This window comes from Corythoichthys intestinalis, chromosome 9 (assembly GCF_030265065.1).
Source record: "Corythoichthys intestinalis isolate RoL2023-P3 chromosome 9, ASM3026506v1, whole genome shotgun sequence".
Lineage (NCBI taxonomy): Eukaryota > Metazoa > Chordata > Actinopteri > Syngnathiformes > Syngnathidae > Corythoichthys > Corythoichthys intestinalis.
The window spans coordinates 43,664,507-43,678,889 of NC_080403.1; the positions used below are offsets into that span (position 1 = coordinate 43,664,507).

General features: G+C 42.3%; 1 protein-coding gene across 1 annotated transcript in view; it reads right to left on the reverse strand.

Moving 5' to 3' along the window:
• espl1 (extra spindle pole bodies like 1, separase) overlaps window positions 1-14,383 on the reverse strand; it is a 42,743-nt gene that overhangs the window by 3,742 nt on the left and 24,618 nt on the right. The window contains exons 16-24 of the mRNA XM_057844863.1: window positions 14,052-14,180; window positions 13,814-13,970; window positions 11,876-11,985; window positions 10,681-11,762; window positions 10,215-10,599; window positions 8,224-8,346; window positions 2,753-2,966; window positions 2,441-2,640; window positions 2,239-2,366 (exon numbers count right to left, since the gene is read on the reverse strand). Coding sequence (XP_057700846.1) covers window positions 2,239-2,366; window positions 2,441-2,640; window positions 2,753-2,966; window positions 8,224-8,346; window positions 10,215-10,599; window positions 10,681-11,762; window positions 11,876-11,985; window positions 13,814-13,970; window positions 14,052-14,180 — 2,528 coding nt within the window. The remainder of the gene's footprint in view (window positions 1-2,238; window positions 2,367-2,440; window positions 2,641-2,752; window positions 2,967-8,223; window positions 8,347-10,214; window positions 10,600-10,680; window positions 11,763-11,875; window positions 11,986-13,813; window positions 13,971-14,051; window positions 14,181-14,383) is intronic.

Here is a 14,383-nt window from a genome sequence, read left to right on the forward strand (position 1 = left end):
AAGGCACCAAGAAAAAGCAGAAAATGTCAAAAGTATGGGAGCATTTCAAGCTGGAGACCAAGGCGAACACGGTTTCATGTATTCACTGTAAGACAGCGCTTGCATAACTCTACCCCCACCCGGCCCTGGCTACCCCGCCGATGCTTCCACACCCCGCGACCGATGCCCGCCCCTGAAACCCGGGCCCGCTCCACCGAAGGCACCACGTCTAGCCCGAGAGCTGTTAACGTAGCGCTTATAAATAAAATTAACGTTAATGTACCTTGCTAATGTAACATTAGCCCTGCGGAGGGCTAGATTTCATTTAATTATGACTACTGTCGATGCATGGCTACCATGTCGTTCATACAGGCTTTATTTAATCTGTAAAAACACAGCGCTGTAGAGTGATGGTGTTAAATAAAAATAAAGCTAACTGTAAATTTTAGCTTGTTAGTGACTGATGGATAAAACACCTAGTAGCACTGGTGCCTAATGTGCTCCAATACAGCAGGTATTAGGGTTGTTCCGATCATGTTTTTTTGCTCCCGATCCGATCCCGATCGTTTTAGTTTGAGTATCTGCCGATCCCGATGTGATTGCTTTTTTTTGCTCCCGATTCAATTCCAATCATTCCCGATAATTTTTCCCGATCACATTTTGGCAATGCATTAAGAAAAAGATGAATAAAACTCGGACGAATATATACATTCAACATACAGTACATAAATACTGTATTTGTTTATTATGATAATAAATCCTCAAGATGGCATTTACATGATTAACATTCTTTCTGTGAGAGGGATCCACGGATAGAAAGACTTGTAATTCTTAAAGGATAAATGTGACTTTGTATATTGTGACTAAATATTGCCATCTAGTGTATTTGTTGAGCTTTCAGTAAATGATACAGCAGCCATTTAACTTCTGCCCAAATGCATGATGGGAAGTGCAACCATGACTGTGCGTAGGGGCACCAATTGATAAATCTTCTCTGCGTTGGGAAAGAACAGAGTTTTGAGAAAATGATCAATTACTACCTTTCTTCCCCACATTGCCTCCCACGTTATTTTTAATTGCTGAGAGAGGTATTGTAAGGCTTTAGCCACATAAAAACTGGTTCCAAAGGCTGTCAAAATTCTCTCTACTCATTATACGCTGCCTTTTAGCGCTATCTATGGGTAAAACGGCGTCTATATAGATTGAACGCGACAATGCGTGAGTGGGTCGTGCAGCGCATGCGTGAATTATTTAACGTGATTAATTAAAAAAAAAATTACCGCCGTTAACGCAATAAATTTGATAGCCCTACTTTAAGCCAAAACTACCCTGGATGAGTGTAAGACATTTTGTCTGTAACGTTAAATACAATTAGAAAACGATTTAAATAAAAAAATCATATATGTATTAAAGGCATGTCCGATATTTTTTTGCCGATTCCGATACTTTGAAAATGACGTGATCGCGATCGATCGGGACATCTTTAGCAGGTATCATACATTTATTTTGAACACTGCAAAAACTCAAAATCCTAACAGGACTTACAATTTAGACTTCAAGTTAAAACTTAACTAGAACTTAAAAATGGAAAATTCAATTGAAATACGTGGGAAAAACACCTAACTTAAGTGATGTGTGTTCTCAAGCATGAAGTGGTGAAACACCTGAGCTTTTTTTCCAGCCATCGAAGAAAACAAAGTTACTGGTATATGAATACTTGGGCTACTATAGAAAAGTTACAGACGGTCGCGGCTTTAAGGAAGAAGGCCAACCAAAATGTAAAACATTTGCGGACGGTGGCTGCCAAAGGAGGTAATACCTCCAATATGGTTTCGCATTTATGTGAACACCAAAATTACACCCATTAACCACGAAAAACGAGGGATCACTGCATTTTAAATTTTATTTAGAATATTTGTTATTTTTTTACATTTTAACTTAACATATGTTACAATTTGCTAATATGTTGTTTTGAAAAATTAAAATCCTGTTCAATGAAAAAACTTATTTATTCTTTTAACCCAGACACCTAAACAACATTTCAGAGCTGTAATTGCAATACCGTGATACCGAGAAATTTTTGCTTAAGGTTATCATACCATCAGAATAACATACCGGCACAAGCCTGATCTCTAGTAAATGATTGTAATTTGTAACTAGTCACCCCCCCTTTCAAATCTAAAATTTAGTAATTTCTTCCTCATTGTTACAATCCCGTAAAAGTATGAGACTTCTCAGATGCCAGCTAAGAATGCTTACCGGCTCTGCGGGGGTGGGAATGTGTACAGTCACAGGAGTGGACCCCTTTTCAAGACGGGTAAGAAGGATACTTCCACCCACCTGCCCGACCTTTACTCCAAGCACTGACATCACACACACAGTCACACCTAAGGAAGAGAGGAAGAATCATGTGGATGCCTTCTGCTTTTTTGCAGTCTTTTAAAAATACTGTCTTTGTTACCTGAAGGAAGATGCTCAATTTGTTGAATAAACTCTTGGCAGTGGTTTTGAGGGAAGGCTGAACAGTCAGCAGTTGAAAAGGAAAATATGCTCTCCAACTGAGATAACTTCTGATCAGTTATACTCGCAGTGGGACTGGACTCATCAAGTGTCAAGTTATCCATTTGATCTGTAAGCCCAGTGGCCGTTTTTCTTTGCTTCCTATAGACACGATCAACAAGTGAACAATTCAAAACACACCTAGCAGACGTCAGATGATGTTGCATAAGCACATTCTTGTATTATACCACGACGCATGGAAAAAAACACCTACTTGAGACAGTTTGCTAGGTGTCTGATGGTGAGATGCCGACTCGTGATGCCCAAAGACTGGGAATGAAGCATCGCTGTAGTTATGGGATGCTGTTGTCCCATCGATAAAGCCAGAAAGGAACAAAGCGTTGGAAAAATGGTAGGCGAGGGGAAGTGCTGAAGCTTTAGCCAAGCTGAGCGGAGTAACCCCTGAATGTCCTCCAATGAAAGATTGTCTACAACACAGAAGGAAACCTATTAATCAGATGAAAAAAAAACAGTTCATACATTAACCCAGTGGTTCTTAACCTGGGTTCGACTGAACCTTAGGGGTTTGGTGTGTAAGTCTAAGGGGTTTGCCGAAGGTAAAGAAATGCATTGCCATATTTTTGTACGCAGATTAAATCCAGACAAAGTGGCTTTTCAGGCCAGGTTTTGGACTGGTTTGCTCCCAATTTACAGGCTTAGTCCATTTCTTTCAGCTGCTCGTCCTCGATCAGATGGGAGGAGGAACTAGTTTGCTCAGTGGAAGGTTGACTCACATTTGGTATGAGGGAATATAACCGACCAATGGGCAGCGTTATCTCAAATTTGACCCTTTTACAAAACATGCTGTCAAAATAAGAAGAATTTGAATGGGAATTTGCTAAATTATTAGCTTGCTTGCTAGCTTAGACTTATTGGTTTTGAATTTGGGGAAAAAAGGTTTATTATTGAATTCCAAAAGGTTTGGTGAATCCACATGTGAAACTTGTGGGGTTCAGTACCTTTAGCAAGGTTAAGAACCAATGCAGTATATGAACAAGAACATATCGGGTTCTAATTAGACTAGTGTTTTTCAACAGTTTGAGTCACGGCAAGTTTTTACATTGGGGGGAAAAAAAGAAATCTTGCGGCACAACAAAATCTGAAAAATGTTCCAAAATGACTATGTACAGCAGGGGTAGCCAACTCCGGTCCTCGAGGGCCCCTATCCAGCTGGTTTTCCATGTCTCCCTCCTTTAAAACACCTAAATCAAATGATTAGCTCATCAGTAAGCTCTGCAGGAGCCTGATAACGATCCTGATTATTGGAGTCAGGTGTGTTGGAGGAGGGAGCCATTGAAAACAAGCTGGATAGGGGCCCTCGAGGACCGAAGTTGGCTACCCCTGATGTAGAGTATATTTAATTATAATATAATTTCTCAATATTTGTACGTCTGATTCTTGATGGAACGTGAAACAATGGAATAGGTTTCCTCTCATCCCCGGTGCAGGAAAAGCAGGGGGTTCTTTTGTGTTTATTTCTGGGACATGTTATGTAAGGGGGGAGGAGATTTAACATATTCATGTCACACTGCTGTTGCCATAGTTGTGCGCTCCCTGCTGTTGTAGAATTACGGTAAAAAGAAACCTAAGGGATGAATTGTATGCATATGTGATGAGAAGCACACTAAATAAAGAAGTGTTGTCCCACTCAAGTCTTGGCCTTAAATGTACTTAGGTTGAGAACGTAAATTGAAAAAAATTTTTTATAACTACGACTTGAACTAGGGCCTTTGGTCTTGGTCAGAAATCTTGTCCAGGGTTTAGTTTGGATTTCAAAGTTGTCCTTTTTAAAAACTTATCCATGATTGCCACCACGATTTCCGTGTGCGTCACAAGGAAGGTCCTCTGTCGCATGCTTGGTAATTGCTCTTCCTGCGTTCAAGAACTTGCTCGAAAGTATAGTCATCAGCCACCTTGCTGTCCACGTCAATGTGGACCCCAGCAAGTCGACTGTATATTATTTGATCAGACTTATCAAGTGTCGATATACACAAAAGTATCCTTTCCATTTTATCCATATGTGACAACCGTCATTCCTCCCCTCGAGTTTTATTCAAACTAGCAGTGTCAAACGATTAAAATTTTTTAATCGAGTTAATTACAGCTTAAAAATTAATTAATCGTAATTAATCGCAATTAATCGCAATTCAAACAATCTATAAAATATGCCATATTTTTCTGTAAATTATTGTTGGAATGGAAAGATAAGACAAGATGGATATATACATTCAACATACGGTACATAAGGACTGTATTTCTTTATTATAACAATAAATCAACAAGATGGCATTACCATTATTAACATTCTGTACTCTGAACCCGAGTGGTGTTCCGTTATTGGACTTCTGTGCTCGTCACGGTTTGTCTATAACGAACACCATGTTCAAACATAGGGGTGTTTACATATGTGCACTTGGCACCAGGACACCCTAGGCCGCAGTTCGATGATCGACTTCGTAATCGTGTCATCGGACTTGCGGCCGCATGTTTTGGACACTCGGGTGAAGAGAGGGGCGGAGCTGTCAACTGATCACCACCTGGTGGTGTGTTGGCTCCGATGGCGGGGGAAGATGCTGGCCAGACCTGGCAGGCCCAAACGTATTGTGAGGGTCTGCTGGGAACGTCTGGCAGAATCCCCTGTCAGAAAGAGTTTCAACATCCACCTCCGGCAGAACTTCTCCCTTGTCCCGGGGGAGGTGGGGGACATTGAGTCTGAGTGGGCCATGTTCCGCACCTCCATTGTTGAGGCGGCCGATCAGAGCTGTGGCCGTAAGGTGGTTGGTGCCTGTCGTGGCGGCAATCCCCGAACCCGCTGGTGGACACCAGCGGTAAGGGATGCCGTCAAGCTGAAGAAGGAGGCCTATCGGGCCTCTTTGGCCTGTGGGACTCCGGAGGCAGCTGACAGGTACCGGCTGGCCAAGCGGACTGCGGCTTCGGCGGTCGCCGAGGCAAAAACACGGACATGGGAGGAGTTCGGCGAGGCCATGCAAAACGACTTCCGGACGGCTTCGAGGAAATTCTGGTCCACCATCCGGCGCCTGAGGAGGGGAAAGCAGTGCACCATTGTGTATAGTGAAGATGGTGTACTGCTGACCTCGACTCGGGACGTCGTGAGCCGGTGGGGAGAATACTTCGAGGCCCTCCTCAATTCCACCGACACGCCTTCCTTTGAGGAAGCAGAGTCTGGGGACTCCGTGGTGGGCTCTTCGATCTCTGGGGTTGAAGTCACTGAGGCGGTTGGAAAGCTCCTCGGTGGCAAGGCCCCGGGGGTAGATGAGATCCGCCCGGAGTTCCTGAAGGCTCTGGATGTTGTAGGGGTGTCGTGGCTGACACGTCTCTACAACATCGCGTGGACATCGGGGACAGTGCCTCTGGATTGGCAGACCGGGGGGGTGGTCCTCCTTTTTAAGAAGGGGGACCGGAGGGTGTGTTCCAATTATAGAGGGATCACACTCCTCAGCCTCCCTGGTAAAGTCTATTCAGGGGTGCTGGAGAGGAGAGTCCGCCGAGAAGTCGAATCTCGGATTCAGGAGGAGCAGTGTGGTTTTCGTCCCGGCCGAGGAACAGTGGACCAACTCTACACCCTCGGCAGGGTCCTCGAGGGTGCATGGGAGTTCGCCCGATCAGTCTACATGTGTTTTGTGGATCTGGAGAAGGCATTCGACCGTGTGCCTCGGGGAGTCCTGTGGGGTGTGCTCCGGGAGTACGGGGTACCGAGCCCCTTGGTAAGGGCTGTTCGGTCCCTGTACGACCGGTGTCAGAGTTTGGTCCGCATTGCCGGCAGTAAGTCGAATTCGTTCCCAGTGAGGGTTGGACTCCGCCAAGGCTGCCCTTTGTCACCGATTTTGTTCATAATTTTTATGGACAGAATTTCTAGGCGCAGCCGAAGCGTTGAGGGGGTCCGGTTTGGTGACCTCAGCATTGAATCTCTGCTTTTTGCAGATGATTTAGTGCTGTTGGCTTCATCAAGCCGTGACCTCCAACTTTCACTGGAGCGGTTCGCAGTTGAGTGTGAAGCGGTTGGGATGAAGATCAGCACCTCCAAATCCGAGATGGTCCTCAGTCGGAAAAGGGTGGAGTGCCCTCTCCGGGTCGGGGATGAGATCCTGCCCCAAGTGGAGGAGTTCAAGTATCTTGGGGTCTTGTTCACGAGTGACGGTAGGAGGGAGCGGGAGATCGACAGGCGAATCGGTGCGGCGTCTGCAGTAATGCGGACTCTGCACCAGTCCGTAGTGGTGAAGAAGGAGCTGAGCCAAAAGGCAAAGCTCTCGATTTACCAGTCGATCTACGTTCCTACCCTCACCTATGGTCACGAGCTTTGGGTCGTGACCGAAAGAACAAGATCCCGGATACAAGCGGCCGAAATGAGTTTCCTCCGCAGGGTGTCCGGGCTCTCCCTTAGAGATAGGGTGAGAAGCTCGGTCATCCGGGAGGGACTCGGCGTCGAGCCGCTACTCCTCCGTGTAGAGAGGAGCCAGCTGAGGTGGCTCGGGCATCTGGTTCAGATGCCTCCCGGACGCCTCCCTGGAGAGGTGTTCCGGGGATGTCCCACCGGCAGGAGGCCCCGGGGACGACCCAGGACACGCTGGAGAGACTATGTCTCTCGGCTGGCCTGGGAACGCCTTGGGATCCCGCCGGAGGAGCTGGTTGAAGTGGCTGGGGAGAGGGAAGTCTGGGCTTCCCTGTTAAAGCTGCTGCCCCCACGACCCGACCCCGGAACATGCGGAAGATAATGGATGGATGGATGGACATTCTGTTAAAGCAATCCATGGATAGAAAGACTTGTAGTTCTTAAAAGATAAATGTTAGTACAAGTTATAGAAATTTTATATCAAAACCCCTCTTCATGTTTTGGTTTTAATAAAATTTGTAAAATTTTCAATCAAAAAAACTAGTAGCCCGCCATTGTTGATGTCAATAATTACTTACACAACGCTCATGGGTGCTGAAGCCTATAAAATCAGTCGCACCCAAGCGCCAAAAACACAACAAGTACACCTTTCTCTGTGCTCTCATTTTAATCTGTTTGAGCGGGGCATTTGTGCGTTAATTACGTCAAATATTTTAACGGGATTAATTGAAAAAATTAATTACCGCTCGTTAACGCGATAATTTTAACAGCCCTAATTCAAACACATTGTCGTGGACAGCAAGGTGGCTGAAAGCTAGAAATCCGAGCAGTAACTAACAGCTTCCACCTACTCCTTCCAACTGCAACTCCGCCCGACAACGTCCGCGTGCTGTTAACAAGGCTGAGTGTCCTTCAAAATACCCCAGGGGCCTCCCAATTTTTTTTTTTTTTTTTTAAATAACGATATTGAATAATTTCTCACGGCACACCTAACGATCTCTCATGGTACACCATCAATTTTGTTCTTTATATTTTTGCAATGGCATGCTTCCCAATGTGTCTTTTTACAGGTTAAAAGCCTGTCAAGTCGACACTCAGGTGGCTGTTCTTGTGGACACAAGTCCTACTCCTCAGTTATTCATGAACCCATCGTCTTGAAACTTGATCGCTATCAGCGTGAGCCGGTACGGTGAAAATTTGAATACTGACACTCATACGTTAACATTTTCCACTCTTAAATATTTGTAACTTTGTCAGCAGTGTACTCAACTGCTATGTAATCCAAACATGTTTATTATATTCGTGTTTCAGTGAAGGACAAGGTAAAGCCTCACCTGGCCCAGTGTCTGAATAAAATATATGTGGCTGAGGATCTCTTGCTGGATGTTTACTCTTCCTTAGAAAGTCATTCCTCTCCAAATCACAACTCAAATCCCTCCTCATCACTTCGACAAAATCTGTTTAAAGATGGAAAGAGCAAAACAGTTTTAGATAATGCTTGATTGCCCAGTTTAATGTGTGATGTTGAGCTACACTAGTCATTTTTAGCCATCTTTAACCAACTGTTACTACCATTCATCATTATGCAGTTAGCTACATTTAACTGCAGTACAGTGGCACATCTACTTACGAACGTCTCTAAATACAAAATTTTCAGGTTATGACACACCTCAACGTGAAAATATTGCCTTTTCATTGGCCCCGCACGCCATGAGGTGTTCCGACAGCTATACGTGAGTGTATTAACTTTTATTCAGTATAGACCCAAAGAAAGTGATGGTGAAAAGGGGTGGGGGGTTGTCCATACATAGACTTCACCATAAGTTGACGAGACAGCTCCTACAAACATTGCGCCACAGCCGAGCGAGGCAGAGCGTCGTGGCAGCTTTCACCGCGATAAACTCAAACACACATTACGTTCTAACACCAGATTTAGGTGGAAACAGGACTAAAGTTTTAGTGCATACATGCAGGCAGAAGTGTCTCAAGAGTGATTTGGTCGGGGATTCAAGGTACTTATTACATAAAATACCACCATTCATGCACTTTGAAACGGTGTGAAAAAAATGAAATGGATGGGGAAAAATTAGTGTAACTTTAGCCTGAAATATTCATGTAAAATGAATGATAACTGCCCGTTTTTTTTGTTGCTTTTAACCAAAAATCTAGACCGTTTTACATTCATATCCATAGAAATTCTGAGATTTAAGAATTATATAGATATAAGAATTTTCCACTTAAAAAGCTTTGTTTTGTGATGGCCACCATGTTGGATTTTGTATCCATACACAATCGCGTAACTTTACATTCATATAGGTAATTTTCGGCCAACTGCCAGTTTTTTTGACAAAAAGAAATTTACACATTTCTGCATCCATATGAGAACAAAAAAAAAAAAAAAAAAAAAAAAAAAACGGCTTTTACTCACTTTATGTAACATGTAACAAACACAAGACGTGCTGAGGCAGTAGTGACATTGGAATTCAACCTAAAGAAGCTGTGACTAGAAAATGCAAAATTTGCTTTTTTTTTCGGAGTAAAATTGAGATGATTCTGCATGCTTTCCTCAAGTATTACGTTTCTGATGTGAAAATTGATTTATTAGCTGTTGAAAACTTATGCCAAAATTGCACTAAATAAATTTAAGTCTCTATTTCGGGCAAAAACTTGTATATGTTAAATATTGCTATTGATCCTGAAAATACAGGTGATTATCCCTGCATTTGGTGATTTTGTGCATCTAGTGTAAAATCTGAGACTTTTATAGCCATTTTTAAGTTTTGTTATACTTATAAAAAAATAATTGTGATTTTATCACGGAACGACTTAATTTTTTGATGCCGCTTCTAGACTCATATGCCTAAGGGAGGTGCCTGTTTTGGTTTTAGGTGGCTAGCAGCTTTGCTCTTGAAAATATTCTAAGTTTTTGAAAACAGGCCCCCTATGGAGCAGCCCCGCACAGTTTCCCATCAACTGATAGTGAAGTCTATGGTCCATACAAAGCAAGAGATAAAAGTATGAAAAAAGGATGGGTAAATGACCATTATGCACAACTCCCATTCTATGTTTATTGTGCAATAATCAGATTGTAACATGTATTTGTTACATGTGTTGACGCATTTTTTTATGCTTTATAAAAAGATTTATGTCTTAATTTTGGGATGCTAGGAACGGATCAAGGCATTTACCGTACATGGAAAACGTGTCTACTTACGGAATGTTCAGTTTACGAAACCACTTCCAGAACCAACTAATTTTGTACATAGAGGTACCACTGTATTCATTTCAATTAATTACCCATCAGGTTATACATAATTGACTTTACCTTTACAGTCTTTTGTCTCAGTTTCTGATGTCTCTAAATACTCGAAGCTCAGGTTTAAAACGTCATTAGTTTCCTCATCAATTGACCTCATTTTGTCTGGCTCTTCCTCAAACTCCGACTCCTTGCCAGAAACTTTTCTGCCTCTTCTAAGTCTTGTTGAAGGACCTCGAAACACCAGAGTTTCATCTTCTGACGATGTGTCTCGAGTTAGCGCGGTGCTCTTATGCCGAGCCGGCCTTGTAGGCAGGATCTTCGCAGAAGGGGTAGCTGAAGAGGCTTTACTTTTGCGAGTAGCCTGTCTGGTGGTGGTGGTCTTTTTGGACAGTTTTTTAGTATATTCTTCCTGAGCATTGTACTCTACATCACTCTCATCACTAAAATCCACCTGCAAATTTAGACCGTTCAAATTATTAAGAGTTAATTCAAAACAAATAAAAGCCAGTTCTTAATTTCGTCATTTCATTACCTTGAAACGAGATTTCTTAGTGCGCCTTGGAGCAGCAGGTACAGTCTTAACTTTGTCTTGAGCGGGTGGTAATTCAAACACCTGAAACTGTACCTTGGGAGCAGTTTTTGGTGACTTCTGATGCTTAGCTGGGGCTTTTGCTTTCTGAGCAGGTGTATGGAAAGATGCGAGGACGTCTGTACTGAAGTCAAAAATGCTAAGCTCCCTTGCAGAAGACTTTGATTTATTCACAGGAGTCTTTGGAAACACAATTGGAGTCAGGACCTTTCCTTTGGTTGCGGAGCCTGGGACTTTAACCTTTGTTGGCTTCTTTTTTTCAGATACTGACAAACTTTTAGGCTCCTTAAGAGAGGATTGGTTCGTTTTCAGAACTTTCACATCTTTTGGTGCCTTCCAAGTCCACACATTTGAGAAAAGTTCCTCTAGCTTGCAGTTCTTTTTGGTAGACAAGATAATCATTGACACAAGGGCTTTGGTTGCCATGAGATTTGCTTTCACAGCTCTGAGTTCTGGAGAGTTCACGGAATCAACAAAGGCTAAACCAGCTTCGATTATTTTCGATATGTTGCAGACCTTACTAAGGCTGGGTTCAAGGCTAGAAAGAGCCATGTGAAGGTACACGCGGGCAATCACACTATGCATCAGAGAGGGCTTAGGGGACCGCTTTGCTGGGTTGAATTCGGCCAACTTAGCCTTGAGTTTGGCAGTGATCATCTTACAACGAGCCAATGTTTCCTTTTGAAGTTTAAAACTCACTTTGGCTTGAGCAGGATCTACCTGAAGAACCAAGGCCTGTGCTGCAGCCCAGCGGGCAGTAACACGGCCCAGGAAGGGCTCCGAACAGCAAAGGCACAAGCAGGTCGGTTTGTGCGAGAGGCATGAAAGCCAAAGATGAGGTTTGGCCTTGAGAGGCGGCGAGCTAGATTCATCATTCACAATTGCCTCTTTAACAGTCCACCTTGTACTCAGGATATCCTCCAGGTCATCCTCCTTTACAGGCATTGTGGAACGAGATTTCTGCGATGGACATCCTTTCCTCGGTTTGATTTTAACTTGCGACTTGCACTGGAGATCTGAAAAATCTGAACAGACAAAGGAATCCGATTTAAGACTGAACATCAAACGAGTAATAACAGAAATCACATTTAGAACGGGAAAGTCTAGTAACTTGAATGAACTACCCGTCTGTGCAAACCTGAGTAAAATTCCAGAAGGGTCTTGACTTTGTCTAAATCAAATCCACTTTCTGCTACCTCCCCGAGCATTAGTTCCAACTCCGCTTTCACTACCAATAGCTCGGCACATCTATGAAAATCAGAAAAAAAGGAATCAAGGTAATAGATAAAATAAGTGCCTAATAAACATGAGCAGTGATTGAAATTATGAAACGCGGTAAATGCGCTTAATCCAAGATATTTGATGACAATCAGTATGTTTAAATAGACAAAATGTTTTCAATCCGATCAGCGTTCGGATTAAAATTATGATCAGATGCACTGTGTTCATGTAGACTAAAAATATTGATTGAATTACTGTACGTCTTGCATGTTCATGCTACTGAACTTTAGTTGGAACAAATTATTTTGGAGTTTTTAAATAAGATTTATCGTCAATTTGCGTTTTTTTTTTTTTTTTTTTTTAATGTCAGCATAATTATGTAGTGTACACATTAATTTAAAAAAAATCTTATTTTTAAAGCAAGTGTTCACTAAAACGTTCAGTTACAAATAGGCATGTGCCGATAACCGGTTTCAAGGTATACCGTGGTACGACAATGTCAAGGTTTCAAAAATTTTCTATGACACCGTCCATAAGGTCTTGGCTATTTTTATGTCCCAAAAATGCATGGAGAAATTCCTCGCTTGCAGATGTAAGGCTCAACCCTTCCCCACCGGTTGTTGCCCAGCATCAGCAACTCAGCTGTGCTACACGATGGCTGGAGGAAGTGAAACTCTTAATCTTTGCCCCCCCTCGAAGAAAAAAGAAATCACTGGTATGGGAATACTTCGGATACTGAAGTTACAGGTGGCTGCGGATTAGAGGAGGGCCAAGCGACATGTAATACATGTTTGCAGAGGGTGGCTGCCGAGGAGGCGATACCTCCAATTTGATTTTGCATTTATACAAAATTAAAGGTTAGTAGACACTGTCATTAACGTTTCTCACCAGCTAAGGGTTAACTCCAGCATGTTTAGTGTGTCTAGCGGTGGTCAAACAAATGTTTTTTTTCCCCTTCTCTCTGGCAACTGTCTTGTTAAGAAAGAGTGTATGATTAATGTAAACATGATAAGAGTCATACACGCGTGCTTTTTATGGGAAAAAATATTTTTTTTCTGATGGTAATAATGTTGTTATTCAGAATATTTTGTTTTTTTTTGTTTTTATTTCAACTTATCATACTTTATGTTCCAATTTGCTCATATGTTTTGAACAACATTCACAACTAAGATAATGTTTACTGTGCAATAACCTAATTGTAACATGTATTTGTTACATGTTTTGATGCATTTTCAAAGATTTTTGTCTGAATTTTGAGCTTGGAATGGATTGGGGCATTTACATGGAAAACTCTCTGCTTAAAGAACTTTCAAGTTAAACTACTTTCAGAACCAATTACTTTTGTAGGTAGAAGTACCACTGTATTTCTATGAATTCTCTTGTTGTTGTAGATAAATTAATAGGTCTAAAACAGTTATTTTCAAACCAAAATGAAGTCCATGTCTGGTATGTCTTTGTGCTACGACGACAAAAGCACATGAACAGGACGTACTCGTAGTTACCAGTGAGGTAAGGTTCATCTTTCCCTGCGGCATGTGAAAGCAGCATGACCAAATATATCAGAAAGAAATAGAAGAGGAAGCCCTATTGCCTTCCGTGCCAACAAAACACCATTCTGTCCATTCACACATGAAAGGTTAGCATTATTAAATTTATTTTCCCCATTTTTCCACCATCGTGTCTTTCAACATCAGGGTTGTTTTCGGCTAGATCGGGTTAGAATATTCCTAATGGGTGTTGTACATTAAACCATTTTTTCCCGACCAGGATTTTAATCCGAATAAAAGTGTCCATGTAAACATACTGTACTTAGTGTGGCTACACTAGTATTGCTGCAGAGAGAGCAAGCACTTACTGGCTCAGCGCTTGTAACTTGATGGCAAGTTTCAGGGCTTCTCGGCATTGCATTCTAGCATCATTAATGGCACCACAGGTAGTTCTCAGCATGATCACTTTCATTGAGCAGTTCAACAGTTCCGACAGGAGCCGCCATTTAAACATAAGATTATTTCCTGCAGCAGATCATGACAAGTGTTACAATATAACCAAGGTCATAATTAATCAGAACAGTTTGTTCCAATGACATACAATACCTGTGTCAAAGAAGCGTACATCTGAGCCAATGACATGAGCCCCATAAAAGCCGTTCCCAACAAAAGAGGCTAGCAAGGAAACGAGAAGCTTCTGGCTTATAGCCAAGGTGGTATCTGGGCTTTTAAAACCTGCGATAGAAAAATATCTTCGTTCAAGCCGTAGTTTATAGCCACTTCATATTATGCAAGCGAAACACGAGCATGTGACTGTCTCCAATACAGTCCAATACAATCTTTGCATATTACAAGATGTGGTTTAGGAGTGGGAAACCTCTGGGTACATCACGATACGATACAAGGCTCACGATAAACCACACAATACGGCGATACAA